General features: G+C 38.1%; 1 protein-coding gene across 4 annotated transcripts in view; it reads right to left on the bottom strand.

The window, feature by feature from the left end:
• Window positions 1–19,852, bottom strand: part of HERC3 (HECT and RLD domain containing E3 ubiquitin protein ligase 3) — a gene marked incomplete at both ends in the record, with an annotated part of 97,001 nt that overhangs the window by 29,158 nt on the left and 47,991 nt on the right. The window contains 10 exons of one of the 4 annotated variants that reach the window (XM_084233102.1): window positions 2,317–2,399; window positions 2,902–2,968; window positions 5,292–5,458; window positions 6,284–6,427; window positions 8,321–8,491; window positions 9,442–9,531; window positions 9,620–9,643; window positions 16,096–16,209; window positions 16,346–16,509; window positions 18,282–18,471. In XM_084233102.1, coding sequence (XP_084089228.1) covers window positions 2,317–2,399; window positions 2,902–2,968; window positions 5,292–5,458; window positions 6,284–6,427; window positions 8,321–8,491; window positions 9,442–9,531; window positions 9,620–9,643; window positions 16,096–16,209; window positions 16,346–16,509; window positions 18,282–18,471 — 1,214 coding nt within the window. Of the gene's footprint in view, window positions 1–2,312; window positions 2,400–2,901; window positions 2,969–5,291; window positions 5,459–6,283; window positions 6,428–8,320; window positions 8,492–9,441; window positions 9,532–9,619; window positions 9,644–16,074; window positions 16,210–16,345; window positions 16,510–18,281; window positions 18,472–19,852 lie in introns of all 4 variants that reach the window. The other 3 variants (XM_084233103.1, XM_084233105.1, XM_084233104.1) reach the window with 3 other exon arrangements.

Raw genomic sequence — 19,852 nt, forward strand, 5'->3', positions numbered from 1 at the left:
TGAAAGTGACAGGGAAAGAAAAGCAGAGAGACAGAAAAACTCAGACCCAAAAAGAAAGAGCAGAGGCTAAAAGTACTCTGAGAGAAATAATTATATAGTTATGAAAGAATCATATATCCCAACAACTGCCTCCATTGCACACAGTGTTAAAAGCTGCACATGCCTGTGCTAGCTCAAGCTTTCCTCCCCAGTGTACCAACAGGCAGAGCACCGTGATGACTCAACAGAGTATGAAGCCATTCTGAAAGTTCCCTTTCCTCAGACTCCTCGCTGAGCCTCCTATTGCTTCTAACCAATGATGTACATGTTCTCTTATCTGAAACCTGATGCAAAAGCTCAGACATCCTTTGAAAGACTAAAGGTTCCCCATGGAGCTCACATTCATGTACATAAATATGATAAAGTTATCATCAAAACTAGCATAGAAGAGAAACTATCTGGGCCAACAAATCCACTTTATGACCGGCCATATATGTCCCAATTCTATCTTATTTTTAAAAAGTAAATCATTTTTTTGTTAACAAATGTTAAATAAAGAATGGACAGTACTTTTAGCTTCAAGAGAGCTTTATCAAGTAAGAGTTTTGATTCAACATGGATTTAAAACAAGATTAGCTTGTATGTTAGGTTCCTAGAGTTAAAATAGTTTTATCATCTGAACCCTTATGGTTGGGTGCCTGGCAACTTCTGCATACTTCATGTAACTCTGGAATCACAGTACACACTTTCCCCAAAGCTGAGGCTTCCTCATCAGTCTGGAAAGTTTATATCACAAAAAGCTTACTGAAGGTTGCATTAGACCATACTGGCTTCTATCTCCTTATAAAAATGTGAAAGGATAGAGGAAGATGTCTGTCAGTGTCTCTGTCATTCCTATCTCCAAAAGAGATTTATGGGCGATAGCCATGGCAGCTCACTTAGAGTGAATTTCATAAGAACTCTGCTTGCATCTTTGCAACTATCACAGTAAGAAGACAACAAGAGCCCAAAGTGAATTAGTTTGAATTTCCCAACACATTTACAAATAGCATCCACTTCTCTACATCTAATTTTCCCCACAGAGTAAATGAAAACGTTCTCTCTTCTTAACGATGTCCCTCACTCACAACCCTCCCAGCAGATTGCAACCCTCTCATCTTCCTTTACCATCCTCTAGCCCATTTCTTTAAACCAAGAAGCTTTAACTGTGTTCAATGTGCCTAAAGCCTCATCCCAAGAACCTACTTCCTATCCTAAGACAGATAAATACATAGTGCCAGTTATCTCTAAAACACAAATCCAGTCCCAAATCAAGTCCCATTAAGATCCTGACAACCTCCACCCCATTGTGATTGTATCTACACTCTATCCACATACTAGTGCCCACAACACAGGTTCTCATAATTCTCTATCATGTATCAAACTTGGGCATCCCAATATACATTAGTGCCTGGGCTTAAAATATTCCCCCCCTGCATTAGTCAGTACCTGATAAAAGCACTATGGCCTCTCACCCACTGGTTCCCTGGCACATGACCTAGGATTCTCCTATTACACTTGCCATGTATACCACAGTTATTCACTGGCATTGACCCTCCCCAACTAATCTTGAACTTCTCAGGGATAGAAGTTATTTATTTCCTATATGCAGCAACACATCTGGCACACAGTAGACACACAGTTGTAAATGGAGTTCATCTGCAGACTGCTGGCAACCTTACTGATAATACAAAACTAAACAATCTTTTTTTCTCCTCTAAAGTGACATCACATAGACTGTTAATCATCCTTAAAAATCAGATGTACTTACACTAACTTTTATGAGGCAGGGAGAATAAATTTAAAACCTATGTTGCAAATTCTTCAGCAGTAAAACAACAGTAATAGTAAGCAGTGATAGCAACTTCATTTACTCAGCACATATGGTTGAGCATTTTTGTGCCATGCACTATGCTGGATACTGGAAACCCTATGATAGATGAGGAAAACATGCAACATGTTTTCCTATAAATTATCTCACATTATTCTAGGCATTCTATGAGGTAGGCAGGGCAGTTATCATAACCCCAATTTACAAATGAGAAACTGAGATAAAAAAATTTGCATGACTTACTTAGAGTCAAAGTCAGTAAGAGAGAGGTGGAAAACTAAGTCTCTGAACCCAGGTGTGGTGCTTACTTTATTACTAAACATTCATTAAAAGCTGTACATTCTTGCTCTATGGACCTTACTTCCTATGCAGAAAAAATTAAAATATAACTTCACTCTTAATATTAAAAGTGAAAATGCAGAGAAATAAGGCAACAGGATCTGCAACAGTTCAAGGTCAGGACTGACCTGTTATCCTTGCACACAGTCACTTTGTCTCCCCCAGGGATCAGTTTCTTCTGTTCAACCACTCCATAGCTTTCTCGACAAATCTATATTTAAGGAGGAAAAAGAGAGACATTTCAATTTTGTTTACCACTTACTTTCTTAGAAACCAAGTGACCAAAAGAAGCTTTAGGAACAGAAGAGTTTAATAACTACTTGCTACTCTAGAAAATTCTTGGAAGAAGAGGGAGAGAGTCTGAGTCTGAGTTTGAAAACATATGCCCCTCAAACGATACCTTTATTGTGAGACAAAGAGTTGCTAGTACATACGGTCAAAGAAAAAAATGACATACACTCTAAAAATGTATATATGTGCCAAAAGTAGGGGATTAATGCTTCAATTATTTTCTTGGGTGCATATATTAACCATTCATTCATTTGTTCAACATATTCACTGAATTCCTAAGACAATATGACTAAAATAATTTGGTTCAGAGAAGTTCCTGAATTTGTTCTTTATTTAAAAAAAAATTAATCAAAAGTTAATTATCACTTGTATACATGATGAAAGATACATCCATAATCATAATAAAGCATGGAAATCCTTACTGTGAAGTTGAGGCAGAAAGTCTCCTCAATATCTTCGCCAGGGTAATCTAAGAGTTCTTGAAGACTCCTAATCAGAGAATCACAGAGAAAGAAAAAGTATCAAATCAGGCATTACAATAGTGTTTCTGTGTCAGTCACATGTCCAGGTTGTTAGCAAGGCAAAACTTTATAGGAATATTTATATTTACAGCAACATTCTAGAATAAACATAGACTGAAAGAAAATCACATTATTTATATCTTGGAAAGAAATATGGCAGTAACATGTGTGATATCACACATGTGTGACATCACTAATTGTTCTTTTTCCTACTGGATTTATGACATATTTGTGTTCTTTTAATCCTAATACTGCAGCAAAGTCGATATATGAGGAGGTGCTACCACAGTGGCCCATTTCAGACTGGCTTCACACATTTGCATCAGTAGACTAATCCTTCCATCATAAAAAAGCCACTTAGGAATTTTAAAGACTTACTTGTTCATACAAGGAGCTCTGGAGGGTAAAGATACTCTATTATCAGTCATGCTAGAGAACACTGGAATACCTACTCTTAAAAAATATGTTTTTGCCAACAATGACTATAGCCTAGCTCTCAAGAGACATTCTTATCACACTTTCTTCTTTAGTGAATGAATTCCCTGTCTGGCAGTTCCATTAAGGATTGCCCAGAAAGGAAATTCTCTACTACCAGTTAGCCAGTCAAAATCATTACTTGAACTGCATCATTCTTAGCCAGGCTGGCAGAGCAAAGAGCATACACCGCTATCACTCTCTAGTCTCTTCTTTCAGTCACCAAAAAATTAACCCTGCCTGGGTCTCCTCTGCCATTGTTTATTATTCCTTCTAAGTTTTCTCTTCCTCTCTCTGCGCCTCCACTCTTCCCATCCTGTATGGTTTCTCAGCACAGGCATTCTATGCAAGTGGTGTGAGAGTCTCATTTCCAATGAGAATCTTACAGACTACCCTTCTTTCATCTTAAAATCGGCTTTCTGGCTCCCTAAAAAGAGGATGTTCTTCCTGTTGATAAATCCAAAAGATTTATTCTGTTTAAGGAAAAGCAAGAATATAGTGTCTTTTTATATGCTTGATCCTATAATACCTAAAACCAATACAGAGAAACTCAGAATAATAGGCATTTTAAAAGCCAGAAAGAGTAACATGAAAACGTGGCTCAACTACTTTGTAAAACACTGCAGAATTTCCTTAAAAGGCTAAACACTGTTACCAAGTGACCCAGTAATTCCATTCTAGGCATATGCCCAAAAGGAAGAAAAACTTACATCTACACAAAAACTTGTACAAGAATGTCCAGAGCATCATTATCCATAAACAGCCAAAAAGTGAAAATGCACCAAACCTCGTATCCATCAACTGTTTAATGGATAAATAAAATGTGGCATATCCATACAACAGAATATTGTTCCACAATAAAAAGAAATAAAATATCGATATGTTACATTATGCATGAACCTTGAAAACAAGTTGTGTGGAAGAAGCCAGACAGAAAGAGCTACACTGTACGCTTCCATTTACATAAGCTATTCAGAATAGTAACTTTTTACCCACAGAAAGCAGATTAGTAGTTGCCGAAGGCTTGGAGAGGAGGAGATTGAGTCTGATGACAGGTTTCTTTTTCAGGTGATGAAAATATTCTAAAATTAATTGTGATGATGGCTGCAATGTTGTGAATACACTCCAAGTCACTGAATTATAGACTTTAACTGAGCAAATAGTCTGACATGTGATTAATACCTCAAGTAACTGGGTTTTTTTTAAAGATTTATTTTTATTTATACAAGAGCTGCGGTACAGGCCAGAGTCATGCATGGGAGGGTGAGAGGATTCACCAGAGACAGAGAGGGGAGCAGAACAGGCAGACAGACCGAAGCAGGGGGCGAGACAGAAGAGGTCTGCCACACCACGTGGGATTCTCCCTGGCAGGCCAGGAATCGAGCCGGCGCTGCGGAGGCTGCGGAGGCTGCGGAGGCTGCTGACAGCTCCACAGCTCTGCACTCAACCCCCTGCGCCACAGGGGAAGCCCCTCAAGTAACTGTTTTTTAAGGCACACTTTTTGATTCTTTCTCCCTTTGTATTTCTGGGCCATGACAGTCAGTCTCAAAGTCCTTCCTTTTTGTTCAGGATAAGTAGAGCAGTGATTCTTTTGTATTCCAGGTCAGCTATGTCCTCTCTTTTCCTTTTTTTCTTCCCCCCTCAGGGTAGTGACTCCAGGCAAGCAGTTGCACAGCTACATCTCAACCCAACAGCATCTAACCATATGGTTCTAGAAACTCAAACTTGTACTTGTGGTACTTTCAACTTTTCATCATCATGCCAGAAGGCAGCTAGTGAGCAGTTCCCCACACCAATTGCCTGTCTTTTAGCTGTACCTTCCTTCAGTGGGTGACAACTCTTTTAAGTCTTCCAATCCAGGCTTTACATTCAGTAACTTCTTGTAGAGAGCCAAGGGGAAGTGGAGGTCAACCACAGTGGAGTTGTAGATAGCTAGTCCACAGGTTATGCCGATCAAGTGAAACCAGTTGTGCTCTACAAAACACTTTCCATACACACACGAATGTGTTAAAAAGAAATGCAGTATTTGGGGCTCTCAAAATACTCTGCCATTTACCTTAAAACCTTCTGAAACAGATAAACATCCATGACAAAAGTTTAATTATCTCCAAAAGACGAAATGTAGACAAAGTTAGGAGTTCGTTGTTAGTGACAGAGAGAACAGCTTATGATCACTTAGAGCAATGCTGTCCAACTGAACTATCAGCAATGATGAAAACTCTATTCTGCATTGTCCGTGCTGGTGGCCCACTAGCACGTGTGTATAGAGCACCTGAAATGTGGCCAGTACAAGTGAGTAAATTAATCTCTAGCAATATTTAATCAAATAAAATTTAAATTTAAATAGCCACACATGGCAACCTTTTAGGACAGTCCAGTCCTAGAGAAAAAACTCCAATAGAAAAAGAACTAAATTATAATCTGGTTGAAATTAGACTCCTTCAAACCTTAGCTCTTCTACTAAATTTTCAAAAATTAAGTGTATGTATTTGTATGAGTATTCATATACAGATTATCATTGTTATTAAAATAAGCCATATTTGTCTACCACTTTCTACATGTCATAATAATATCTTTCTCACTATGCTCTTCATACTCTTTAAGGATAACAAGACTGGAATTTTACCTACCAGAAATGGAAATGGGGCTGAGGATTTAGAAATAGAAATGAAGACTGGATACATGATTTAGACTTTTTAAATTATCTTTGTTATTCCCCCTCCCCTTTGTAAAGTCTGGGGATTTTGTCTTACAATAAAAAGAAAGTTTAATTCAACCAATTTGTTTAATTGTAATATTGATAACTTACTGTATCAGAAAACCACAAGAGATTTGAATCCTGATAGTAGGTGAACATTCCATAGATGGGATTCAAAAGTTCTTTTAACAGCAAAAGAAAGAACTCCTTTGTCACACCACCAGCATCCACTGCTTCTTCACCATCAAAGATTACCTTAGAAAAATAGAATTAATACTTCAGGGGAGACCTTTGGCACTTTAATTTATTATTTTTTGTTTTCAGCAAATTCATTCCAAAGTCAGAACAAAAGACGATGCAACAGAGAACATACTGATGCAATGAAAACTGCAAGGTGTATCCGTTTGTTAACGGATTATTAACAAGGCTCTGGAAGACACAAAAATATTTTTACTAGGCACTTCAAGGAGTACAAAAGAAGTCAGAAGTTTATCACCTGTCCACAGAAAGTTGACCATATACTGGGGGGAGGTAATCAATTAGAGAAGACATTCCATTTTCAAAGAGTGAAATTTGCTGAAAGGTAAATGTTCTGGCACATAGAGAAAAGGAATTATGAACCCAAGTAAAGAAACACTTTCTGGAAGAAATTTCTCTCAGTAGATAAGTAACTGATGCATATGGACAGGAGGACAGTCTATATGCAGGCAGAGACGTAGGTCTGTGAGGGGCTGTCAAAAGGCATGCCAGGGCAAGCTAGCATAACCACAGTAAACCAACAAATGAAACTTACTGAGAGTTTGCTATATGCCAAAACCTAACCTCTATTAACTTAATTCTCAGCACAGCCTTATGTATAGGGATTACTATCATCACCCCCATTGTATAGGGAAGGGCTCAGGCACAGATTTTAAAACAGCATTCTGAAACGCTTTTTATCCTTGGGGCTGTGTTTAAGCTTGCTCAGAGCAGGATGAGCACGAAGGAGGGGGCAGACAGAGTACTTGAATTATACAGCCAGCAGGAGACGTACCAAGTCTTCTATAAGCAAGAACAGGTTCATCTGAATTACCAATTGAAAGAAAGGAGCAAAGACAGCTTCCTGTCTTCACAATATCGAAAGATAGCCCAAATTTATAAGGAGAACTCCTAGGCAGATAATGGGACTTATGCTACTCAAGGAACATTTTGGAAAGGGACACAGTATCATGGAGACGAACATTTTCTTGCCTATTATGTTTCAGAAACTGGAGTTCACAACAGGCTTGGAAATAGAGATATGGATGTCTTCTGCAGGGAAAGAGAAATGGCTTAAAACAACTTCAAATAGGGCCTCCCCTGGTGGCGCAGCGGTTGAGTGTTGGGCTGTGAAGCTATCCACAGCCTCTGCAGCGCCGGTTCGATCCCTGGCCACCAGTGAGGGTCCCACCTGGTGTGCAGACCTCTCCTGCCGCGCCCGTTGCTCCCTTTAGCAGTGTATTTCCTCAGTCTGCCTGTTCTGTTCCCAGCTCTGGCTCTGGCGAATTCTCTCACCCTCCCGCACTTCTGACTGTACCCAGTGCTTATATAAATAAATAAATAAATCTTAAAAAAACCCTTAAAATAATTCACTAAATATTTACTGAACACCTATTTGTGTACAAAGCATTATGCTAAGCCCTGGGAATACAATCAGTAGTAAAAGAAATGTACACATTATATAAGGAAAGAAACTGATACTTTCAGAGTACTAAGAGTACCTGTCATAATCGGTCAACAGTTTCCTAAATGATTCCATTGTCTGTCCATACTCATTTTTTACTATCTTTCTCTTAAATTTCTTCCTATAGGTTGACTCGGTAGTTTTATCTAGCTAAAGCTTTAGTTTTGCTTTTGTTGGCTTGTTTTTGGTAGAGTTGGTGCAGGTATGTGAAAAACAGTAGAAGCCAACAAAGCTCTATAATCCCTCAAATAATCCAGCGGCATTTTTACTGATGTTAAGAAGTTCTGTTTGGTGTTTTGAAAAAAGGTGGTGATTAAATTCTTATAAAATGAAGGAAGGAAATGAATGGCTATACTCCACAATTTTAATAAGATCTATGCTGCTGCATAAATGCTATTTAAAGAAAACCTAGGAAGATGGTTAGAGGAATATATTGAAGGGCTCACTTTGAGAGGCTTTTTCAAATCAATGTCAGAATGAATGCTCAGCTCTCTTAGGGCATCTCCAACAAGGTTGTTTCGGCGAACATGAAGTACCAGGAAGGGGCTTCTGGCCAGCAGAGGCTCCAAGGTGAGAAGCATGAAGACATTCTGCAAGTTGGCTCCATTCACTGCCACCTGGAACAGCATACCCAAGCACACAATCATTCAGAGGACCCTGTGAGTGGGGACAGCAGACAGTCCTGCTTTTGGACCTGGGTGGGGGAGGCGGGAGAGGGAGTAACAGGCTGTCTGCAGTTCCACTTTGTTCCTTTTGTTTTCCATTTAACAAATTACAGTAGATTTTCTACTCATGTTTACACAACACAAATCTTTCTAATCTGAGCTCAAAGAGATTAACTGAAACAGTTCATAAACCATATGATCGTTAATGAGTTCCAGGAAAGTGATTCAGAACAGCTGACTAAGACTGAAAACTATCATACCAGAAGAAACATGATGGAACTGGATAAGAACCATGACTTTTAAAATGCAGAAAAAGGAACCAAATAACCACTGGTTAAACGTTTTTTATTCTCTGAAAAAAATGTCTGTTTTTTTTTTTCTGGCTAACCTTTAAATTGTCATTATCATAGATATAGCAGTGTCAAAGCGGACACAAGAACAGAGACAGAGAAATGGAAAGATAAAGAGTTAACAGTGTTTTTCATATTTTCAGATGGTTGAAAAAAGTCATAAGAATACTATTTCACCACATGTGAAAATTATATAAAATTCAAACTTCAATTTATATAAAGTTTTATTGGAATACTCCCAGGATCACGCATTTATAAATTGCCTATCACTCCCTTTTGTATTATAAGAGCTGAAAAGTGACAGTGCAAAGAGACAGTGACAAAGATTAAAATACTGTACAGTCCTTATTGAAAATTTTTGCCAACCACTGATCTACATAAATGTGTGTTCATATATGTTGTACATGATATAAAATTGCTGAGAAATTTTATATAGTTTTAAAAGTTATAATGGAAATTGATCCAAATATACTTCTCCTATAAGAATTAGGGAAAATTACAACTGCATATGGAAACAAACACAGAAGACAAAATGACTTTTAAATATCATACCTGCATCTGTAGTTCAGCATCAGTCTGTAACATTTTGGTCTTGGCTTGGGCATCAAAGATGAAAGGGTAGGAACAAAGTGTCACAGCATCCTTGAAAAAAACATATTATAGAAAGTAATAAAGTATTTCACAGAGTATACATCTAGAAAAATATATAAATTTAAAAAGGATCATTTACCTGTATTATAGACGGTCTAGCCTTCTGTGTAAAGAAAAACAGAAAGTCTCTTAACTTGGATTGCAAAACCTAAACATCTTATCATCTACAAATGTAAAATAAAAACAACAAAACATATAACCTGACTACTTGACCATCAAAACTAACACCATTTGAAGACTTGACTGAATTTTTGATACAATAGAGCAGATGTTTTGTTAGATATAGATTGAGAAAAGTAAAAACAATTAAGATGTTTTAAAGGTAATTTTACTAACTCCACAATTCATATCACTCAATATAATTCCCTTTTATAAGAAATCTAATGCAGAAACAGGAGTTTTACAACCTTGACTTCAAAGGTTATTTTGTCAGGTAAAGTAGCAAATGCAAATTGCATTCTGCATTTTGTCAGCGTGTTACATTTTCTACACAAACACACACACAAACAGAGTGAGCTAGTATCAGGAGAAACCAAATATTTAGAAAACTGTCCCTGACTCAGCACTTAGACTGATGCTTGGCCCACACAGAAGTCACTCTATCAACATGTGAATGAAATCTGAATAAACTTTAGAAGAGGGGAATAAAAACCACCTGAAAGCCACAATGAAACATAGGTAACAGGTATTTGCAGTTTCATACATGATGGGAAGGAGGGTGGAAATGTCTTCTGAAAGCTTTTGTTATGTAATAAGCATTATTCCTTAATTTAATAGACACAAAAAAAATCAACAATATAGATCATGCTGATATGTAGCAATCTTTTTTTTTTTTAAAGGTTTTGTTATTTTTGCATAGAATAACTGGGGCGCAGGCCAGAAGTGCAGGGGGTGAGTACATTCACCAGAGACAGAATGGGGAGCAGAACAATTCAATATACCAAAATACATTGCTGAAGGTAGCAGCAGATGAAACAGGAGAGGTCTGCTGTGCCATTGGGTTAGCACCCTGGTGAAGATTGAACTCAAACCGTAGCAGTGTACCTTTTGGTGATACGTTGAGTCTTAACCCCTAGGCCACCAGGGAGGCCCTGTAGCAATATTTCTTAAACAGAAAGCCATGGATTTATTCTCAGAGACCTGCGAGAGTAATATATTTTTTAATAATGTGTTTTTATAATCTCCTAAACAAAATTAATAAAAACATATTCTGAATGACCACTTTATAATGGTATGTTACCATATAATTTCCCTTTTTTAATGACTGCTTTCATGCCACATTCTACTTAGTTATCTGATGGTACTGAGAAAAAAAGCAAAGCAGTCTTCCTTTGGAAGTGATGCATCAGTGGTTAGGAGTAGGCCAGAGCAGGCCTGGCTCACTGCATAAACGAAGGTTTAATAGCAGCTGAAAGGAGAAAAGAGAGCCAAATCTTCAGGGTGGACATGAACCCACGCACCAGGCCTGACAGCAGACAATTCTCAGCCACATAGGGCCTGGGGCTTGGTTTCAGCAGGGTGTTCTTGTTCACCACGTTAAACCTGTGAAGCTAATCAGTGTCTCACTGACTTTAGGGTTTTGCTGGTATTTGCTTGTGAATTTAGTTCAGTTTTATAATTCCTTAAATGCTGTATAAGAACTAGACACCTCCTTTTGTGTCTATTTCAGTGAAATCATTTAAAAGCAATTTCAATTAAAAGCCACCTTGTTTATCCTTTAGAAATCTGTTGCTTTATGGATCTTGGAACATTTCCAAACTGTAGCATTAGACCGATATAAAGGTCTGTTGGTCGAAATTTTTTTTATAAGTGAATGCAGTTTTTATGCTTGAATTATAACTTAATATCATGACTTTTACCACTGAATTATGTTAGGAAATGGTATCAGCACTGGCATTTCTGTGTTACTAGAAATAAATACTAAAACAGCACTTATGATTTGATCCATGACTGTTTTCTGTAACCAACAAGGATGTATGTGAACTAGTAAGATGAGTCTTCTGAGAGGCTGCTTTTCCTGGGCCATTCAGGCCCCAAACCTAAAGCTAGCAAAGAATTAGTTGATGGCATTTCATGTGTTCCTGCTAGAAATGGGGGTGCACTGTGACCTTAGTTCATTTTTAAGTATATAAAATAAAAGCAATGAATAAGTACATGAGACAGAAAGTGAGAATTGGGCTCACTTATTTTTTTGAATTGCAAGTCAACATTTCCTAAATGAAATTGTGACCAAGGACACAGGCACTGCACAAACGCCTGTCGTATACAAAGGAAAACAGCCACCTCTTAGAGCCTGCCTGCTACTAGGCGTTCCTGTACCCACCATGATAAGTCTGGCTCCCCAGCACCTCTAAAAGCAGAGGATGTCTCACCCTTGCATAAGACTGGTACCTAAAGTCGAAACACTATCCCTGTATGACACATCAGCATGATGTCAAGATTTCTGCATTTCCTCTATGTCACTCTCTCACTGGTGCTGCCCTCTATGGGATCCCAGAGAGTCACTCACTCTGCAAGCTATTTGACTTTCAGTATTTAGCTGAAATGATAAAACCACTACCACCTCTTTTTTGAGAAATAAACAAAAATCAGCCATATTAGAATGTTCCTTTTGTGCTCCATAACCCTTTGCACACACGTGTTAAAATTCCTTTTCACCACTGTCTCTGCACTGAATACCCCAGAGGAGCCACCGTGTCTCCATCCCCGGGGACTTGCAGACAGGTGACATCCATTAAGTGCTAAGAACTGCTTTGTGAAAAATAGTTCTTGAGGGCTCATTATAGGCCAGGCATGAGGCACTCTGCCAAGTAAGGCCTTTCCATGCTTTCTCCCATTTAATTCTCAGATAGTTGCTTGTTGATTTTGATTTTTACTTTATTATAATTAGTCTTTTTCCTGGTCCCTTATTTAGGTTTTCTAAATTCCTGCTATGAGTGAGACCATCTGGTATTTTTCTTTTTCTTTCTGGCTTATTTTACTGAGCATAGTCTCTTCCAGTTCCATCCATGTTGCTGCAAATTGCATGAATTTATCTTTTTTGATTGCTGAGTATTATTTCGGTGGGGGGAGGAGGGAGTAGGATGAAAACAAGGGGGGTGGGAATTGTATGGGGACTATAACCATGGCAAAAATGCATACATTGTGCAAAAATGAAAAATGATGTAAAAAATATATAAAATAAAATAAAAATAAATAATTCTCATTCTCATATTACTGTTTTAAATCTCATGTACAAATGAGAACATTAAACTGACAGAAATTAAGTAACTTGCCTAAGGTCACAGAGCAAGTAGACCAAAGTTGAAATTTGAACCCAGTTCTTTTTACTGGAACACATGCTTTGAACTAAATGCTATACTGCCTCAGCTACTACCACATTAAAAAAATTCCACTTATTGTGTTAAAAAAATTCCACTTATTGGGCCTCCCTAGTGGCGCAGGTGGTTGAGTGCAGGGCTGTGAAGCTGTCTGCAGCCTCTGCAGCGCCAGTTTGATCCCCGCTGGCCTCGGAGCAACCCACATGGCGAGCATACCTTTCCTGTCCCGCCCGCTGCTCCCCTCAGCAGTGTATTTCTGTCGTCTGCCTGTTCTGTTCCCTGCTCTGTCTCTGGTGAATCCTCTCACCCTCCCGCGCATCTGGCCTGTACCGCAACTCTTGTATAAAAAAAAAAAATTCCACTTATTGTGGTATGCATGTGTACACACACACACACACACACATACACATAAACATATACAACAAAATATTATTCAGTCATAAAGAGGAAGGAAATTCTGCCATTTGCCACATCATGGGTTACCCTGAAGGGCACTATGATAAGGGAAATAAGATAGGGAAAGACAAATACTGCATGCTACCATTTATTTGTGAAATTTCCCCCCCCCCCCCAAAAAAAGGGCAATCTCACAGACACTGATAGAAGAATGGTAACTGTCAGAGCTTGGGGGAAGGAAAAATGGGGAGACCCTAGTCAAAGGGTACAAACTTTCAATTGCAAGTTATAAGAATCTAATGTATAGCATGGGGACTATAGTTACACATGGTACTATACACTTGAAGTTTACCAAGAAGAGATCTTAATCATACTATACACACACACACACACACACACACTAGACCCAGCTATGTGAGGTGATGAATAACTTGATCTCATTAATCATTTCACAATCATATTGTATACTTTAAATATATTCAATTTTATTTGTCTATTACTCTTTAACATAGCTAGGGGAAAATTCATTTACTGTTCATTACTGTCACTATTGAAAGTGGTCAAAGTACACAGATATGTAGCATTTGAGGTTAAGATCCAAGATATCAAGGGATTTACACTTTACTTCTAGTATCGTACCCTACAGAACAGAAAAAAATTCACACAAATTACTAAAGGTCATGCAGCATTTCTCCTAATTTTCTATCTTCTACAATATCTACCCTAATTATTGAAGAGAAGGTGAGCATCTGGTATTCAAAATCTTTATTTGCTGACCAGGTGTAAGAGAAAGAACTACAAAAAACTGTAAAAGTTGCTCACTCAAGTACCTCCATTCAGAAACTACAGTTATGATAATCTAGATTTCAACACTAGCAACTGGGGGGGCAACAAAAGAATTAGGGTTCACTACAATTATTTTATTCAGCATAAAGACAAAGAAAAAGTAGACTAAAGGTCAAAATAATTGGTGCTTAAAACAAATGAATTGGTGGAAAAATTGTTAACTTCTTTGGATCTGTATCTCCTTGTCTGGAAACAAGCAGATGTTTATAAGGTTTATTTCAGCTCTTTACATTTTATTATTCAATGAATAATTATTCACAAAATGATAAAACCGAAAACCTTATCTTTTTATAATTTTTTTTTATTTTTGGAAATGTTTAATGCATGTATAAGTGTTAGATATATTTGCATGTAATTCTTTTATATACAAGTATAAACATAATGTAGTAATACTTTGCAACTTTTTCATTTCAATACATGTAATGTTTTTGTTTTATGGCCACACAGTAGAGTATGTACCATAGTAAAATATGTATGACAGTAAAATATGTAACCTAGATTGATTAGATAAAATTTTATTTAATTTTCTTACAATTTCTAAATGAGCAGGTGAAACAGTTCATTGCTAGTCTACAAGTTAATTTCCCCATGTAAAACCCATTTAAGACTCTAATCCATTTTTATTGAAAAGTAATTTTTTTCCTAGGATAGTCATATTATTTAAAATAGCATTTGTCTAGCACAGATAATTTATTTATTTATTTATTTATTTATTTATTTATTTATTTATTTATTTATTGATTGTGGGGCCCTCGCCGGCGGCCAGGGAACGAAGCGGAGCTGCAGAGGCTGTGGGAAGCCTCGCAGCCCAGCACTCAACCACTGCGCCACCAGGGGAGGCCCAAGATCATTTATTATTTGATCAATAAAAGAAAAACCAATCTTGCTTATTTTAAATAAGCCTATTTAAATTAAGCTTTGCTTTTGGAGACTTATTACTGACCTCCAAAAACCTTACAAGGAAAATATGACCTAATGTTGGTGATGAATCTGTTACACAGGCAAGGACTCACCTCAGATGTATGCCCTGCACATGGCTTCACTGCTTACCATAGCCAAATTATCATTCTATTTTCTGACATAACTCAGATTGACACACACTCCACAGATGGGATCTTAAGGAGCCTTGTGTACATCCCAAGCTAGTATGCAAGCAAACTGAGAGGGTACTGCCACGCCAAGGGAAGGAAGCAGGAATCCACAGTTCCCTGGATGAAGCAGGTCAGGGATATACATGTGTGACATCCACACACATAATCCTATCAGAGGCCACCTACAAGGTTCAGGAAGCAGACATAAGATAACTAAAGCATGCTAGGTGTTAAAATATGATTAATTAACAAATGATCATGTCCTCAACATGGAAACCAAGCTGCAGTGGGGATGGTGGAACATTTGCGTATCGTCTAAAGAGCCCCTATTGAGCTACAGTAGGTCAGTGTGATCTGGGAGGACAGGTCATGTTGCCTGCCAGACACTGCCTGATCTTCCAAGCTTCAAGAAAAATTTGTTCTATGTATCCTGACTTTTTAAAAAATTGGGGTAAAAGTCACATAATATAGTGTTTACCACTTTTAAATACAACACAGGGCAGTGGTGTTAACCATAGTCACTCTATCGTGAAATGGTCACCAGAATCTTTTCACCTTGCAAAACTGAAACTCTATACCCATTAGACAACTCCCCACAGCCCCTCTCCCCGACACTGGCAACCACCTCCTACCTTCTGTTTCTGAGTTTGGTTACTTTAGATATCATTTTTTTAAACAATGGCAACTAATAAAACACACCATTCATAACCCCATGGCCATTGATGATTACTTAAAACATGTCAAACTTCCAAAATGCAAAACTCAGCGGATAAAACACCGGTGAGACACTAACACCCAAGTCAAGAACAAATTATATGTTTCAGATGTGCTCTTCTTGTCCTTCATATTCTGAGAAAAAAATGAAAGCATTGCATTAATACATGTTTTATGTAAATTCTTACCATGCCTGCTTGATGCAAGAACCACATGAGGTAGTCTTCTTGAATGTCCACGAGACTGGAAATCTCAGGAATGTAAAATGTATCATATTCCACATGCTTTACTTTAAGATTTACCTGATGAACAAAATAAAGACAGCTAAAACCAAGACAATTAGAAAATGACTTCACAGAGAACATCTCAGGAGGACATTTGACCCTACCATCTATCCACCCCACACTCCTTGCCCCACTGGCACCTCTCTATACTCACCTTATATAACTTCTCCAAAAGCTTGAGAGCTGCTGTAATATAATTGTTAAACAGTACAGGAATTAAGAAAGTCTTTCTTCCCCTCAGTAGATAAACCACTGCGCCTTTATAGAGGTTTACCAGCTTCATGAAATATTTCGGGCATACCTGAGACCACCAGTTATCTTTAGAAAGAAAGAAAAGACATATTTTAACATGTAATCTTGACCAAGTATTTGTGTCTTCTGCCTAAAAATCTGCTCCGGCTAGAAGATGAACATTAGTCTAAAATACAGTTTCTCAGACTGACTTTAAAAAGAATTCATTAAAGCATTTCTGGAGACAGCAGCAGTTGTATAAGAATCCCTGGAGCTTTTCTTATGAAGTTTGACCTGATTTTTTCCCTCAACGTTTCATTCAGTTAGCTAATCTAAGAGTTCAAAGACACAGTGGACAAGACACACTAAGGCACGTATCTTGGGCAAGAGCATTCACATATACTAACCCTTATCAGTCCCTTCTCAGTGACCACCTAATCCCTGTACAAGGAAGTAAAGGACCACATGCCCTCAAAGCCACACCAGTATGGCAACCATTCCTGCCCTCCAAAAGGCATAATTAGTTGAAAAACATTTCAGTTTCTCACCAAATAATACTTACTTAGAGCAACACAAGAAAACTATAATGTTGGCTTCTACTTTGTCAGAAATAAAGTTAGCCATACTGAAATACTTATGGATGAAATACAATGCTTGAGATTTTAAAGAACTGTCCCAGTAAAAATTAAAAGGTGATGGATAAGTGAAATTAAAAAGAAAAAAAAAGGGGGTCAACTACTGACAATCTTGAATTTGTGTGACTGGTATCTCACCAGTCTCTTTACTTTGGGGTACTCTTATAAAGTCAACTTTCTAAAATTAGAAGGCAAAGACAAATTGAGTGTAAAACTGAATATATTTGATCTTTTTGCTATCTTATGGTGAAAAAATAAAAATTGAAAAAAACCCGAAACTTAGAAGTCAGATAATGTACTTTCAAAGACTCTACCTCACAGTCCATTAGAACATCTGAGTAAATATGCCCCAAAGGACTTCTGACCTTAAAAAAAAAAAAAATTAAAGCCTGGCATATTACTAGCATTTTCATTATTATTTCTGGTTTTGTATCTTCTGCAAAGGTAGAAGCAATACGGAAAAGCCAATATTCCATCCTCAGGATCACAGGTCTCTTCATTCATGGGGAGACCACAGCCAAGGAACATCCTAGTCCAGATGGAACACAGAAGTTACTAAGTTGCAATGAACACCTAAAAAAATTACCAGGAAAAAAAAATAAAAGGAAAAAGCCAGGTGACAGACTTTCTGCACTTGATTAATAAAAACATCTCAGGTGCTACTCCCATGAGACACTCTCCAATTCACTGAGGAACGGAAGGTTCTTATCTCAGCAAAGTGTCCGTAGCCTGCAAAAATCAGTGTGGACTCAAATGTCCTAAAAAAGAAAAACAAAACAAACATTTGGTAAGTCTCCACTTGGTCATTTCCTTCCTCTCTGTTTTTGGATACCTGTATATCACCAAAACTGTTCATTTCACTCCCACCCCCTAAATTAGGTATAGGAGAAAGAGCAAAAGATGGATACTAATTTTGGAGGCACTATGAACTACCAGCAAGTGTAAGAAGAAAAAAATAGTGGCAAGTTGAATAATCTAACTTTGTGAATATTTAAAAATCAAGATTAGTCTCACATGAATCATTTCAAATAACCTAAACAACAGTTCTATTAGCTCAAATTGCTAATATAGCTAGTTAGACATTAACAGCAAAGAAAGAAAGGTTTAAATGCTAAGGATATAAACTGGCAGCAAACAGACTGTTGATCTCAATGCACAGACAGCCAGAGGTTACACAATAAAACAAAAAGCACAAAACCACTGGTATGGAGTTTAGCAAATCACCTAAGACTTTGCTGGGATTTGTATCCAGGCGAAGAATAGCCATAGCCAGGGGAATAGTCAATGTTATGTAATACTTGGAATCCTGGAGCAGAGGAAACTCAGGTAATATTAAATAGATTCTCATTGCTTCAACATCTGGTGGTGAACTTGACAACTGAGGAATTAGGCAACTTTCAAAGCTGTTCAAGATCTGTAGGACAGAAAAGAGTACTGAGCAATTCAAACATAACAGATCTAGATACCTTATCTCTAAATTCATATGCTATTGGATATAATCCCATTCTCATTCACTCAGTATACACTGGGAACTAAAATGAGCCAGGCACTGGTGTAGACACCCGGGATGTATCAGTGAAAAACAAAGCCAAAGATCCTGCCCATGCAGAACTTATACTTAGAATATAAGAGGAACCTGCCCCTCTCCACCAGGCTCCTGATTTTGAGGTACAGCTCTGCTGCACCTCCACTCAGAGTTGGACAGCCGAAGCAAGTTTTCACACCTGGCTGGAGTTTGGGTTTTGAAAAAAACACGAAAGCTTTAGTTGGGTTTTAAAGCTCGCATGGTTTTGTAAATGAACTGGCACCACTCAAGTCATAGAAACAGCAACAATTTTGAAAACAGACAAATGCAGTTTGAAATGCAGGCACCCTGAAGGGAATATAAGCTTGGGCAGTAGCTTCTGATTGATCAGGAGACTCACATTGAGACCATTTCCAATTGCAACCGCTGCCAAACCATTGCTTCTACCTCCAACTCTGCTTCCGCAAGGCCTGCTGACTGGTGCTGCTGGGCTATGCTGTCTGCTGTTGGCCTATGTCCAGCATCTCTGAGAGGTATACACTACTGCCTTTCCCTGGTACCTCTAAGAGCTGTAACACTTATGCCAGTTCCTTCACATTGCTGCTTGACTAGCACTGAATGGCACTGCTGACCTTTGCCCAGCTCTTAAGAGCTGCCCACCACTTCTGATCTTTCCAGCACCACAATAAGACCACCTGACTGCATCCAGCATATCCAGCACCATCTTGTGGTGCTGTTGCATTCAGTGAATGTCCAGCCCAGTCTTTGGATTTCTGCTGCACTGCTGTGATGCTGCCTCAGCAGTGCCACATGTGATTACCTCCAGTTGTCACCACGAGTTTGGTCCTGGTCCAACACTCATCTGTGTACCATCAGCACCAGGTTCTCATTGCAGGGACAATACTATCTTGCATGAACAGACTTTGGCTTGGATAATTGAACACTGAGGACACTATCTGGGGCAGGAAAATCAGTCATTTGGGGCCTTAGAAACTCTTTCCTTTCTCCTAGTTTCCCCTTTGTTAATAAACCCTATTGTTGTTGCACCCTGCGCATGAGTAGTGTCTTGCAATTATAAGCACACAGATGAGGATCCACAAACTATTATATTCCCCCAGCTTTGCAGGTTTTCAAGGAGGGGTATTTCCCTAGAAAGGTTGAAGCAAAAAGAAAGTTAAAGGTAGGTCAAATTCCCAAAGTGAATAATTTACGAAGTTAAGATTTGTACACTTTTGCCTTTTCATCTTACTTTTTTTTCCCTCTGCGTAGC

This window comes from Talpa europaea (genome assembly GCF_964194135.1).
Source record: "Talpa europaea genome assembly, chromosome: 5".
In the NCBI taxonomy this organism is placed as follows: Eukaryota; Metazoa; Chordata; class Mammalia; order Eulipotyphla; family Talpidae; genus Talpa; species Talpa europaea.